A 15,505-nucleotide genomic window follows, 5' to 3' on the forward strand; every position below is an offset into this window, starting at 1 on the left:
CTAAGCAGACCTGCAGCCTTTGATAGGGAGAATCATTTTTTGACAAGACTGAAAATAAAACCTGCCAATCTAAATACTTGGTCACTGAAGACCTTACACATTTTAATTACATGACTCCTATGCTAGGTCAAGACCAATGATATTTCAATATTTTAAAGACTGAGCTACTCTTGGAGAAGATACCAGACAGATGTGTAAATGTAAATGGGTTGCTCTTCTCCCATGAGCTATAGAAATATGTATCTGAAAGAACTTTTCAAAGGAACCATGTTGTCTTTATGGGTATTGTATTAAACTTTTGGTTCTCTTTGGGACCAATTTGCCACCCAGCCCTGGAATTCCTCCTTGGATACCACTTCTTTTGAACCACCCTCCCCTGAGGGCTCAGAAATGCCAGGTGTTCAGTGGTTGGGGCTATGGGTTGAGAAAGAGGAGAGGTTTGTACAAAGGAGTGTATGAGTTGGGAAACCAGCCTGCAGGCGGTATGGAGCTATTAGAGATTATAAATATGGAATGAACATGTCATGTAAATTTTAGAAAGATTACTACTCTTGTATCAGCGATGGGCTGGAGGAGACTAAGACTAGCAACAGGCAGGTCATTACCATGGTCCAAGCAAGGGATGATGATGGTCTGAGCAATAGTAGAGATATGGGGTGGAAAGAGAGGGGCTGAGATTGAGACAGAGAAAGTGTACTCTCAATTCCAAGCTAGTCACAATTTAAACTAACATTGCTGTGTTCTTTCTGCCGGCATTTCCCAAACTGGATTCTGTAATAACATTATTCCAGGGGCAGTTCAAACAAATGCAATTAAAAATACATTCTATAAACAAATACTTGAAACAGGTCATATTTCCCACCTACTGGAGTCATAATTGTACGTTAAAATTATTAAAGGCCCTGAGAGTCTTAGAGTAAAATAATGGGGTAACTTGGCTTAATCCAATATTTACCAAATTTATTTGACCACATGCTCCCTTCTTCATAGAACACTTTTTAAGCGTCTATCAAACAAGTATTCCACTGAAGACTGAGTTGAGAAAGCTGATGTTTGCTCTTATCTGTAGACTATCCATGCTCTATTGTATTGCGTCAGTGCATCTAAATGTACACATCTGTTCAATGTCCCTTAGAAATGATGGAAGGAAGATCCAACACAGTGTTTACGTTGGAGACCTTGGCATAAATTAAAATTATATAACTTACAAGTGAGAATGCAGTCACTGAAGCAGTCCCAAAATTTAAGACAGCTAAGCTGCTAAGATACACTAGTCTATGAAATTGTACTAACCTGCTTTTGTTCTTCTCCAGAACTTCCAGGGCAACGAAGCCATGTTTGAAGCAGTCGAACAGCAGGACATGGATGCTGTGCAGATCCTTCTGTATCAGTACACAGCAGAAGAACTAGATCTCAATACTCCTAACAGTGAGGGGTTGACACCTCTCGATATTGCCATCATGACCAACAATGTGCCCATTGCTAGGATTCTCCTGAGGACGGGGGCTAGAGAAAGTCCACACTGTAAGTAAACCTGAGAATTAAAATATGTTCTTTTAAGACTAGACCCCACTGAAATAGCCATTGCTGACCCTTGGAGTATGAATGATTGACTAAGCATAGGTTCTGAAATATTTTCCATGTTTTTATGGACTTTCATGCAACTATTGATCAGTCTAGGCGTCAGGTTACATTCTAAATAGAATACGCTAAATGGTATTGAAATAGAACCTCAAGGGAACATCCTCCTAAGAATATAACTAAATGTGAAATACTCCAAGTGAGGCTATAGAACAGGAAATACATAGAAAAAGAGTAAGTATGTGTGAGATATTGTCTTTATGTTCATAATCTGTATGCTGGCTTCACTGCTTCATTCAACAAACACTGAGGACAGGGCACTGTTCTAGGTACTAAGAATGCAGTGGTGAGCAAGACAAAACTCTCTATTCTCATAGAACTTAAATAACAGTACAGGGGACTTCTAATAAGCAAGTAAATAGCTAAATTAAAATATAAACTCAAACAGTGATGAATACTATGAAGAAAATAAAATGAATGAGTGGCTAAAGGTTGATGGCGTGGGAACTATTTTAAATAGGGTTGGTCAAGAAAAGCCTCTCTGATGGAAGGACATTTGAGCCTAGTCCTGGACATCAAAAAATGAGGTGTGGGGTCAAATTCTAGGCAGACTGAACGTCAAATTGCAGAGGCAGGCAGAAATGAGATTGCCATATTTGAAGAACAAGAAGGCTAATGTGGCTAAAGCAAAATGAACACAGGAGAGGTGGGTCGCTGAGGAAGAAGTCACCAGAACCAGATCATTCAGGCCATGGTGAGATACTTCACTTTGACTGTGTGATGAGGAGACAGTAGAGCAGTTGCAGCAGGTGGATGATACAGTCTGCTTTACATTTTCAAAGATCACTACAGTGCTCTGTGGAGAATAGACAGTGGTGAGGCAATTATGAAGAGCAGTTAGGAGTCTAGTTTTAGTGGTCCAAAAGACAGATGCCAGTTGTTTGGACTAGCACGCTAATGACCCTGATGGCAGACGGGTGGAATTCTGGATGTATTTCTTAACAGCTTTATTCAGATATAATTCACATGCCATACAATTCACTGGTTTTTAGTATATGCACAGAATTGTGAAACTTATCATCACAATTTTAGACCACTGTCAGCATCCCCCGCCCCCTCAAAACAAACAAACAAACCCATTAGTTATCACCTTAACCTCTCATTGCTCCCAGCCCTGGGCAACCAATCTACTTTCTGTTTCCATAGATTTGCCTATTCTGGGCACTTTATATCAATGGAATCATATAATATGTGGTCTTTTGTGAATGGCTTCTTTCTGGAGTCGAGCTGAGGATACTAGCCAAAGGGAGCTGCTCTGGGGCCAATGGCAGACCCTACCCAGGAGTGGATGGGATAAAATCATACAACCCTACCCCTGGTCAGACACTATTCTGAGCACTTTACGTGTATTCACTCCTTTAATCCTCGCAGCAACATTCTGAGGTAGGCACTCACATTCCCCTTGGTGCAAACTCTCTGACCCAGTGACCACAATGGCTCTGAGCCACAGTTTTTATGTTTCCTAAAAGAAAAAAAGTAAACTCATCAAACTGTTAGTTTCACTAATACTGATTCACTTACTTCCAAGTGGTGAGACCCAGAGGCTGAAAGAGAAGCAAGCAAATATGTAATTAGAGGTCACGTCTCTGGCTCTAAATTTCATAAACCCCTGCCACCCAAAGACTAGGTCCAGAGACAGATCCTTGTATCAGAAAACTCTTTATTTTAAAAATGCTAAGCTCACCACATCCATGTCAAAGAGTGTGAGGGTTTGGGTTCCACAGGATTGGGGCTCTTCATCTTCAGTAAGAGCGTCATCATCAAAGTGTTGCTTCCTTTTAGTAGACTGGAGGATTTGCAGGGATGGGCAAAGAAGGATCGAAGAAATCAAAAGGGCTTATTTGCTACCTTCCAGTTTATGTTGCAATAACGTCTGACCCGAAGATCCAGTGAGAGAGCAGTGGAGGAAGAATCAGAGGGTCTGAACATAGAGAATGCAGACTGAGCCCCATTCTGTAAAAACAAGGAGACCATTCATTCAGATGTTGCTTGCACTGGGCTGGATGAAACATTAGTCCTACTTACCTAAGACGCTACAAAGAATTCTCCATTAAACTAGTAAGACTCCCAACTCTCCCCAAGCCTCTTTGTGCATAATTAAATCTCTATAAAAGAATCCAACTACTAAATATCTTGTTAAACCAAAATAAAATGTGTTCAAATATCCCTGGTTTTACTCCCTCGAGAATGATAACCACAATTATCATCACAAAGTTGGAAAGGACAGTGAGAGATCAACCCAGGTTTTAGCCTCTGGGAAATATGACACCTAAGTCATCTTGGCCACCCAACAAGTCAAAGACTTAGTGGTACGGACTCCCACAGGTGTAAAAACGGCAAAGGAATCTTGACTGAGTATCTATCTATGAAGTCTCCACATACATATCTCCATTTTTCACTCTAGCCCTTCAGGATGGTGTTATTAACTGCATTTCAAAGAGGAAAGTTTCATGCTGAAAGGCTAAATGACTGACCCAAGCATACCAAAAACTTAACCCCAAGTCTGTGGGACACCAGTGCCTGAGGTCCCTTTATGCAAATTTACTGCCTTTCCAAACAACCAATAACGGAAAGCTGTGGCCATTGGACCCTGCATCTTTCCGTGTGTGCTAAAATCCTGTTCTATGCACTAAGGTGCCATTCCTGTAGGAGAGAGGCAGGACAAAAGAACACAGTCTGTTTTCAGGTATTTCTAATTCATTTCATATACCAAATACAAAAGAAAGTGCTATTGTGCACTTGAATATGAGACAGCCCACCAACTAGTTTGCCAGCCAGAACCAAATAAGCAAATACCTGCTACAAATTGTTCCCCAGTAACTTCAGAGACAGGGTATAAGAGAAGAAAAATAACAATGAAGTCTTAAGTTCCTAGAGTGCTTTACATATTTCAACAATGTTTTTGCTGGCTTGTGAGATGGTAGTTTCCTCATTTTAGCCAATGAGCTAAAATGAGGAAACTAACTCCCATTTCAATGAGAAAATTGGAATAAGTCAAATAATTCACCCAATGCTACAAAACTAATAAGTGGTGAAGGCATGATTTGAACCCAGGTCTTTAGTATTCAATTCTTTGGTATTTGTGGAAAAGCATTAGCACTCTTTCTATCACACCATAGATGCTCAATTCCTTCCTTCCCTGATTCTCCATCTGTTCCTCTACTAATGCTTGTCAAGTATTTCAAAGCAGAATGCAGGGTTTCTAATAGGGTTAATTTTCTGTCTTCTCCCCCTGTGTGTTCCCTTCTGAAAACTAGCCCAGTACTCTTTCTACTATGCCAATCTAGAATCCAGCACAACTCGGAAGAAAGTCCTCTGTAATTCTCCCATTTTGTAACAGGAATCACAAGGACACAGAGGAGTTTAGGGACTTAACTCCTAACCATTGGTGTGGCCCTGTCTTCCAGTCTTTAGTTCCTCAATCATAGAACTATAAACACAGCTTGAAACTCAACCATGTACATTTTCTTATTCACAGGGCAAGTCCCAGAGTGGCCACCCAAACTTGTACACTGCAAAGGTTAAATGTATTCAGAACTCCCACCTGCTCATTAGATGACTCTACTATCTTAGCGACTTTTTTCTGTTCCTCTCACCTTTAGGCAAGCAGCACAAAGTAATACTTATACCTTCTAGAAGAAAACTTCAGTCACTATTATAATAGCATCCCAAGTACTTCCTCTAAGACTGGTGTGCCAAGTTCAGGAAACAGAATCTGAAAGGACTGAAGTTAGGAAAGCTGATGTACAGAGATACTTCAGGATACCTGGAGGCTGTGCCTTTGATAGTTCATCCATTCAGTGTTACAGTGTCCATGACTACTCATGTTTAACTGAACAGTGATATCTGAGAAAGACTTGTCTCTGCATGGCAAAGTCCCTAGTCATAAACCCTCCCTTATCCTCACTAACTCATACCATCAAATCACAGTCCAACAGTCTCCAGAGGAATTTACTGAATCATCGAGGTCCTAGCCTTTCTGAGGCTATTTATTTGGCATCATTTAGGCTCTGTAAATAAGTAATCATAACGAAGCCAGGTGTTGTTGTTTTTGCATATCTACCATGTGCAAATCCCATCACTCACATGGATTTTGTCTCGCCTTTTAATCCCAGTATCTGGCACATAGTAGGTACTTAGAAATTTTCAATTGTAATTTTCAGTTGTAATTTTAAGCCCTTTCTTATGCTGCTGGGAAGTACAGGTATCGAATTTTAGCACATACACACAAATACATCGTGTGTGTGTGAGATTCATAAATGTATGGAAAAAACCTTTAAGTTTTCCAGTAATTTATATTTGGGGTACCTGTTGTAGAATTTGGTTGTAGATGTAGCCTATTTTTACACAGTTTAATAATATGAAGGTAAGAATGGTGGAATGCTCCTCACTCTTAGTCTTTCTGCCCTTTCCTAGGGTAGCATTCTCCCTCCTCGTCAAACCATCTCCCCTCTCTCTGCATTTCTTTGTGAACTCCTCTCTCTTGCTTTCTCTTGGATACTGTAAATGGGACTAGGAAATGTCTCCCAGAATGAGTTATGTTCAGTTACTTCATAAAATGCAACTGCATAGTAACTGTCATTTGAGTAGGACACAGACACCGGTATTACAATTTTGGCAGACTTGTCAGGATGCACCCCTCGTTTCTGTGGTAGTTGGGGGTTCGTGCTGGTGCTGGGACTGGTTCAGGGCACGTCTAAGAGGTGTGACTATAAACTAATGAGGCCGGCTTTATGTAAACAAACACACCAGAAAGTCTACAACCCAAACGAATGTTATCCTTTAACATGGTCCTCATGGGAGACCCCACACTTGCTCCAACAGTGCTGCCATTGCTCTGAACACATTTGGATTTGTCCTTAGAGCCAGTTTATGAGAAAATCTGACTCGTTGCTTAGAGTCACACCTGATTTTTGTTCCAAAACAGCACTGCCCAACGTCATCACCCTCCATGTTCACCAGACTTGATTTAGAGTTTTCCTGAAATCAAATCCACCCTCAAAGGACAAAGATTTGCAACCATTAAGAATATGTAAAGAACTAGCCTTAGGCACATCTCTAGAATGAGTCCTAAGATATTTTCACCTGCTTCATTAAAATATGTGGACAGTAAATTTGATAGGCTCAAGTAGAACATAGCATATAATCTCTTGGTACGGACTCCATGGCTAAATATCCTATATAATAAAAGCCTAATATGCTAAGTGTCCAGTTGTCTGTTCAACCAAAGTGTAATATGCTATTGATATGCTAAGGCCGCTCAACTGCTCGCTATGACATGCACTGACCACCAGGGGGCAGACATTCTGACCGGTAGGTTAGCTTGCTGCTGGGGTCTGGACGATCAGGATTGAGTGAGATGGGCCAGACATGTCCTGGAGCCCTCCTGCGGACCCTTCCCAGCCCCAATCGTGCACCAGTGGGGTCCCTCGGCCTGGCCTGCGCCCTGTCGCAATCCGGGACCCCTCGGGGGATGTCGGAGAGCCTGTTTCGGCCCAATCCCACTCAATGCAGGAGCTGCCCCCTGGTGGTCAATGTGCTCCCACAGGGGGAGCGCTGCTTAGCCAGAAGCTGGTCTCACGACTGGCAAGTGCAACGTAGTGGCGGGAGCCTCTCCCGCCTCCGCGGCAGTGCTAAGGATGTCTGACTGCCAGCTTAGACGGGGAGCTGGCCTAAGCCATCAGTCAGACATCCCCCGAGGACTCCTGGACTACAAGAGGGCACAGGCCAGGCTGAGGGACGCTCCCCGAGTGCACAAATTTCGTGCACCAGGCCTCTAATATGATTTAATAAAGAGAAACCCAGTTGCAAATGTTAGGTATCACAGAAATCTTTGTCAGTGAGTTAAAAATGATTACAACATGTCTTCAGAACTGGTCACCCCAGGCAAAAATAATAAAATGAAATAGGTGGCTAAATCCTCACCCTGACATACAAACCTGCTCCTTGAACCTCATCTCATACTGCTCACCCCTCTCCCATGATACACCAGCCCCACGAGACTCCATTCCATCCCTTCAATGTGCCATACTATCATACAGGAGGGCCTTCAGATTTGCTATTTCCTATGTTTGGAAGGCTTTAGATTTTATCATCACATGGTCAGCTCCTTCTTAACATTCCAGTTTAAACATAACATCTTCAAGAGAAGCTTTCTCTGACCACCAAGTCTAAAGGCTAAAGTCATTTTATTTTCATTTTTATTTAATCACATTTTAATTTTCTGCATAGCACTTATGTCTATGTTTTTATTTGATATTTTCTCTCTCCTTCATTAAAATGTAAATTCCACATGAGCAGAAATTATCTCATTCATTACAATATCCCTAGCAAACAGTAGGCACTCAATAAATGTGTTTAATTGAATGAATCCCAAGGCTACTTCTAGTTAAGGGTGTGAATATATTATTTATATTTAAGGCAATGATTTCACTGAATATGAAGTGAATTGATCTTTATATTTCCAAATAATTATTTAGACATCAGGTGGCCACAGCTTGAGCTATAGTTACCTGCTCTTAAATTGTCTTTTCATGCTTTTGCTTTTCACTTCTAAATATATACAGAATATATTCTCCTCGTCACAAAGTAAAATATAAAGTTAGAAAATATCTTTGACCATATGTGTGTGTATATGCACACACTCACAGTCTAGGTTCCCATCCTTAAATTCCTGCAAAATAATCATTCCTATCCTCTAGAGCAGCGGTTCTCAACCTGTGGGTCGCGACCCCTTTAGGGGTCGAACGACCCTTTCACAGGGGTTGCCTAAGACCATCGGAAAACACAGATATAATTACATATTGTTTTTGTGATTAATCACTATGCTTTAATTATGTTCAGTTTGTAACAATGAAAATACATCCTGCATATCAGATATTTACATTACAATTCATAACAGTAGCAAAATTACAGTTATGAAGTAGCAACAAAAATAATTTTATGGTTGGGGGTCACCACAACATGAGGAACTGTATTAAAGGGTCACGGCATTAGGAAGGTTGAGAACCACTGCTCTAGAGGCTTGATTAATCTAGAGCAGCGGCCTCTAACCTTTTGGACCACCGGTTGGCGACTGCTGATCTAGAGGACCCATTTCCAAGTTTACTCAGAGTGACTGTTGACAACAGACTTGTGTTCCTTTGTACATAAAGCTGCTCTCTGACATGGCAGCTGGCTTCCCACAGAGCAAATGACTGGAGAGAGAGACACCAAAATGGAAGCAACAGTGTCTTTTATAACTTAACCTCAAAAATGATCAATTTTCATTTCTCCTTAATCTTGTTGACCACACAGACCAACCCTGGTACAATGTAGGAGCATGTGAACACCAGGAGACAAAGATTTTTGAGGCCCTCTTGGAAACTGGATACCCCACTACCTATCTAGGATTGTTGAGAATTAAATGTAATAATAGCTTTAAAACAATTCCCTGGCACATTATAAATGGTCAAAAATACTGGAAGGCAGTATAACTCTCAAAAAAACAAAAACAACAAACACTAGAGTTTCTAGTATTTAAATATTTTATCTGTTGTATAGTTTGTGCTATGAAAACATTGCTCAATAAAAAAGCACTTTTTAAAGTTTATAGAATTTTATGTTCCAAAACTACACTGGCCAACACAAGAGCTACTAGCCACTATAACTACTGAGTACTTGAAATGTATCTAGTCCAAAATATGTTCTAAATGTAAATTTTACACTGAATATATCTCATTAATAATTTTATATTGATTACATGTTAAATTAATACTTTCGCTCTATTGAGTTAACTAAAACATAGTAAGAATAATTTCATCTATTTCTTTTTGTTTTTTAATGTCACTATTAGGAAATTAAAAGGAATATGGCTCACACTATATTTCTATCAGGTAGCACTAAAAAATTAGAACATATAATTATCGTCTTTCATACTTAAGCTCCCTATGAACATTATTGAGTAATACGCTTTGTATTTCCTAAATAAGTTCTTCAAGTGTTTTCTGTGTTTGTTTTAGAGAAAATGTCCATTTGCCTCTTGGGATACCTGGCAGGAGTCCCTCTCTGTGTCATTGGCCCTGGCTTCTTAAAGAACTACAATTGCAACCTAAACTATATAATATGGACTTTGTGAATATACATTCTGATGGAAAGTAGCACAGAAAAACACTCCAGACCTCATGTCCAGAGTATAATGAGTTCTAAGAGAAGAAAGTTCTATGGTAATTAAAATGAAAATTTTAACCTTCAAATCTGTAAAACATTTTTGGAACCACTCTCAAAGTCCTTGGGAAAACCTGAAAATAAGTAAAGCCAAAATAAATTTTGAGTCCTGAACCTTAGCAAAATGGGTAAACTAAAACTTATGGGATGAGAATGTTTGAATTTAAAGATGTTCAATTATTGGATTACCTCTATATTCTTTCTTTTGATGTTCCTACCTGAAAATAAGTCAGCTGTGAGGTTGTTAGAAGGTTGTCACTTATGATCAGCAAAGGTAAATTTTATTAACTGTCTATTCTTGTTTGCCCAGAGGATACTGGCTTACAATGCAAGATTTATACCTAAGTAACCTTGTTTTATCCTTTGAAACAACAGACAGGGTTGAAACTGATACCACTTAGTACATAACATATTTCTGAATGGTAACTGGAACAGAAAATTTTTATCTGCATAAAGAGGGGGTTCTTTTTAATGTAAGAACATAAAGCTATTTTATAAAAACAAGTATTTATTTTTGTGTGCCTCTAAAAAAACATAGCATATACCAATGGGTATAATAACAATACAAGCCTCTACTAATTGAGTCTTTTCTGTAAATTATCACAATTTATGAGAGGGGTACCATTATTATGCCACTTTTAGTGATAAGACATGGGCTCCAGATGTCGGCATAACTGGTTAGGGTCATACATTCATAAGGAGCAGTGGTATAGGGACCCTACAGCCTTTTATAACCAGCTCAGGATAAGGAAACTCTTTAAACTAAACTCTTTAAGTTAATATTAAAAGTGAAAAGGACTGGGCTACCTTGATGACGTCTCCTCACAAAGGAAATCATATAGGGCCAAGGGACTATAGGAAAAGGCACCTAAAGCTGGTTATAAGGATCCTTTGAGCACTAGACCAAATGCTTGTCTTAGAACAATAAAAACAAGGAAAATGCTAATAACAATAGAAAAGTTAGTGCTAAATTGAAAGATGGCATATCATTAGTAATGGGCAAATGTATTCTTTTTTTTCAAGCAAGCCAAATGAATTGTTCCCTAAAAGTCTCAATTAAAAAATTAAAATTAGTGAGTAATTAGGTTGTCTCCATATCTTGGTTATTGTAAATAACATTACAGTGAATGATAGAAGATTGGATAAAGAAGATGTGGTACATATATACAATGGAATATTATTTGGCCAAAAAAAGAGAATGAAATCTTACCATTTGTGAAACATGGATGGACCTAGAGGATTGTTATGCTAAGTCAGACAGAGAAAGACAAATTCCATATGATTTCACTTATATGTGAAATCTAAAGAAAAAAATAAACAAAACAGAAACAGACTCAAATACAGAGAACACACTAATGGTTGCCAGATAGGAGGGGGATTAGGGATGATAGGTGAAAGAGATGAAGGGATTAAGTAGTACAAATTGGTAGTCACAAAATAGTCATGGGGATGTAAAGTACTGCATAGAGAATATAGTCAATAATCCTATATAATAAAAGGCTAACATGCAAATCGACTGAATGGCGGAACGACCGGTCGCTATGATGTGCACTGACCACCAGGGGGCAGACGCTCAACACAGGAGCTGCTTCCTGGTGGTCAGTGTGCTCCCAGAAGCCAGGCTCACCGCTGGCGAGCGCAGTGGCAATGGCAGGAGCCTCTCCCGCCTCTGGAGCAGCACTAAGGATGTTTGACTGATGCCTCAGGCGGAATGGGAATTAAGCCATCAGTCGGACATCCCCTGAGGGCTCCTGGACTGTGAGAGGGCACAGGTCGGGATGAGGGGACCCCCGCCCCCTGCCCAGCGCACAAATTTCATGCACCGGGCCTCTAGTATTGTAATAACTATATATGGTGGCAGGTGGGTTCTAGAAATATCGGGGAACCACTTTGTAAGATACATGATTATCTAACCACTATGCTGTGCACCTGGAACTAATACAGAATAACACTGAATGTAAACTAATTGAAAAAAAATTTTTTTAAATATATTCACTTTCATACCTAAAAAAAAAAATTACATTTTACCCTCGTTATATTTTCAAGCTTTTAAGCAATTATCAATCAGGCCCAAATTTACGAATTGCAGGGCAAGGGCGAAATTAAGAACTAGCAAGGCGAAGAAGTAGTTAGTAATCTGTAGTTTAGATTCTGATGGTGTCTGATCACTATTTATCTCAGGGTTTAAACAGTAACCGTAATTGTATTCTTTGAACACCAAGTGCCTGCCCCTCCCCCTACGCCTACCCGGTAGTTAATTAGCTGGGCAGGTCTTATAACAAATACTCAGAAACACTGGGTGGTAGAAATGCTGTTGATAATTAAACACCACAATAGCAAGGAGCCTATTTCAGGAGCCGCCAAGTGGTCCTGCCCCAGCCGGACTGCTCCCGGCACACTCACAGACCCTCTATTGTGCTGGCTATGGCAGTGCAGAGGGGTAGCTGCTTGGCTGGAGAAGGGATCTACAGCAGTAAGAGAGAAAAGGCCCAAGCTTGCAAACAGATCCAGGAGCTCCGGACTCAAGGGGGAAATATTCAGAGGGTGGAAGCAAAGGGAGAATGGATCCAAGAATAAGAGAAGTGGATGGGCAGGAAAATCAATCATAAAATAGACACAGCCTTTCTAGTTTCTATGTCAACCAACCAATCAAAATGAATTCACCAATCTCATGACAAACAGGTAGCTGTTAGAAAATGGCAATACATAAATAATAGATTAATTTGCATTCCATTTGGTTTAGAGGAAGTTCACTGAGTTTTTAAGGTTTTTAAGAAAATCTTGGATAATCATTCCACCTCCCTGGGTCTAAGTTTCTTCACCTTAAAATAAGGGTGTTGCAAAGGTTCTCATCCTGAGGAGGCAGAAACAGGAATGCGATTCCCAGCAGGATCATATGCCTAACCTACCACATCATTACTTAAGATAAAACTACACAGTCTAAGATAATTATCACTTTTACTTACTTTTGCTTAAAATGTATTAACCCAGTTTGTTAGGTTGGTTATCTCCTACTGAACAGATGCTTCTATTGGCAGTTATATAGCTCATTAATAATAGGGAGAAGATGATTAATTTATGAGTCAGCTGATCTGGTAGTCAATAAAGAAAATCTTTCAAAAGAGAGTGTTTTATTAAGCCATTAAAAAGTCCATGGGGGTGGGGGGGAAGGTTTGCTTGGTGAAACCACTGGCTCAGTCAGTGCCTCTCCCACTCATGCATGGGATTACCTCTAACAGAGGCAAATGTGCATATTCTCAGGGGCACCTGGAGATTTAGCCTGGGGCGGGGGAGCTTCTATAAAGTTTCCCTTAAAAAAAAAATCTTCAATTTTGGGGGAAATTTTTCCTCTTCTCCATAACAAAAGTGTTCATTTTAATTTATAAATAATGTGTTTTCACCAAAATCTACACAGGAAATTTGGTGATCCAGGAAGATGTGCCTATTCATTCTGGGGCATCAGGCTGTGGTTTAGGTACCCCAGTTTGAGAAAGAAGCACGGGGATCTATATGGGCTTGGAAAACTTACTTAGTCATCAAATTATATGCATCTCCCTTGTTAGTCTATGAAAAGGCAAAGTGCTTTATCTTGAAGATATAGAATCCCTTTACCCCTATAAGTAAAATAACATCATGTCTACAACCTGGGAGGAGAGGGAAAGTCTGGAAACAAAGCGTGTTGTACTAGGGAAAGCAGGAAAAATGTCAGGGGAGCCAAGCACAGCTCAAGAGAAGCTGTCCATCTGAAATGCCACCTGGAATTCACACCCGTAATAACTGTTGTGAATATAAAAATTAATAGGGGGGATTTTATAGTATTAGAAAAATTTATTTTTATAAATCATGTGTCTATCACCCAAGTGTTGACGCATGCATGCAATTCAAACATCAGGCTTACAATAAAAAGCTCACTGAATGACTTAGCAAGGACAATTCCCCCATTTTCTCTATAATTTGGAGTGAAAGAAGGAGGGGGGATTGGGTAGAGGGTGCAGTTACTGGGTCAATTAATCAACCTGAAAACTGTGACACAAACTCTGACGCCTAACCTATGTCTAAAAATACACAAATGTATACGAATTTGTTTTAAACTGTCAATGCCTATATTTAGGACCTTCCCAGCAAGGCTATAATGAGACTGTGTTTGAGGGCTTCAGTCATAGCAGACTCTACCATTAATCTGAAGTTAGTTAAATTAACAGCATTTAGTACTGACTTGTCAATCTCACTGCTCCAGGAAATTGCACCTTGAGGCCACTAATATTGCCAATTTTTCCACTGGAGTATGCGCCCGCATGTGTATATGTGTATTTTTTTTCTCCAGAACCTCCTGTTCATACCCCATCATTGCTTCCCTAGGTCCACAGCACTTATATTATCATTTATTCTGGCCTCCTTTAGCCTTCCCGGGGGATTCTGCGTAGGGTAGCTGCTCAGTGAAAGAGTTTTTTAGCTTTATATTTATTTGTTTATTTTTCTGTCATGGCTCATGACTGAGGCTTTAAAAAAAAAAGCGTGACAGTATTTAGAGTACATGATTGACTGCTACAGCAACATTCATTAACCATGACAAATCTACAGCAAAACACAGTCCCAAGTGTTCTAAATAGTAATGTTAAAAAGAAAGAAGAAAGAAAAAGGAAAAAAAGACTCAACTCATTTTTCATTGACCTCATCGGTAAATAAATTTAGACTGATAGTGAGCAGGGGCAATAATAAATTAGTATTCATTTCCTGTAATTAATGCAAACATGCCTATGAACACAGAGAATATGAATATATAACCACCTAATTTCCATTTCAAAATACACCTAACAAATTTTCACTTGAATTATCTTCATCATATTTTCCCCCTTCATTAGAAGAATGAAATAGTTGGATTTCTTCCCCACCCACCTGGGGGAAAATATTGTTTTGGTCACAGAGAGTGTTCGATGAGTGGGTAACAGAACTGCCAAACTTGATTTTGATCTGTTTCATGATCTGATCCCCTACCACATGCCCAGATCAGAAGTGACCAACTAGGCAGACCCTCACATGCAGGAGAGCCACCATAAGAAGCAGCCTCCTAGCCTGACATAGAATGTGAAACATCATGGACATGAACATTCACTCACACGAGAGCAGACTGGGTCAACAACATGATATGAATCAAATAAAGACTATCATGCATTGAGTAAAACAGAAATATCAAGCTGTTTAAGTTCTCTCAGCAAGAAGAGCTAGGACAGCTTTCTCTCTTGGGCATGGGCATCTCCAGAGACCATACCTACAATCAGATCACAATCAAAGATCAATGTCTGATCACAATCAAGTCAGCTATCAGAATTCACTAGAGCAGTGGTTCTCAACCTTCCTAATCCCGTGACCCTTTAATACAGTTCCTCATGTTGTGGTGACCCCCAATTTCATTGTTACAAATTGAACATAATTAAAGCATAGTGATTAATCACAAAAACAACATGTAATTATATATGTGTTTTCCGATGGTCTTAGGCGACCCCTGTGAAAGGGTCGTTCGACCCCCAAAGGGGTTGCGACCCACAGGTTGAGAACCGCTGCACTAGACCTATTGTGGCAGCAGCAGAACACTTTGTTAGCAATAAATAAATTGACTAATACTAACAGAATTATGCCACTAGGATACGCATACAAAAAT

At 39.8% G+C, this 15,505-nt stretch overlaps 1 protein-coding gene across 1 annotated transcript in view; it reads left to right on the forward strand.

Moving 5' to 3' along the window:
- Positions 1-15,505, forward strand: part of ANKFN1 (ankyrin repeat and fibronectin type III domain containing 1) — a 322,342-nt gene that overhangs the window by 222,542 nt on the left and 84,295 nt on the right. The window contains exon 6 of the mRNA XM_023759604.1: positions 1,314-1,524. Coding sequence (XP_023615372.1) covers positions 1,314-1,524 — 211 coding nt within the window. The remainder of the gene's footprint in view (positions 1-1,313; positions 1,525-15,505) is intronic.

This window comes from Myotis lucifugus, unplaced genomic scaffold, assembly GCF_000147115.1.
Source record: "Myotis lucifugus unplaced genomic scaffold, Myoluc2.0 scaffold_158, whole genome shotgun sequence".
Taxonomy (NCBI): Eukaryota; Metazoa; Chordata; class Mammalia; order Chiroptera; family Vespertilionidae; genus Myotis; species Myotis lucifugus.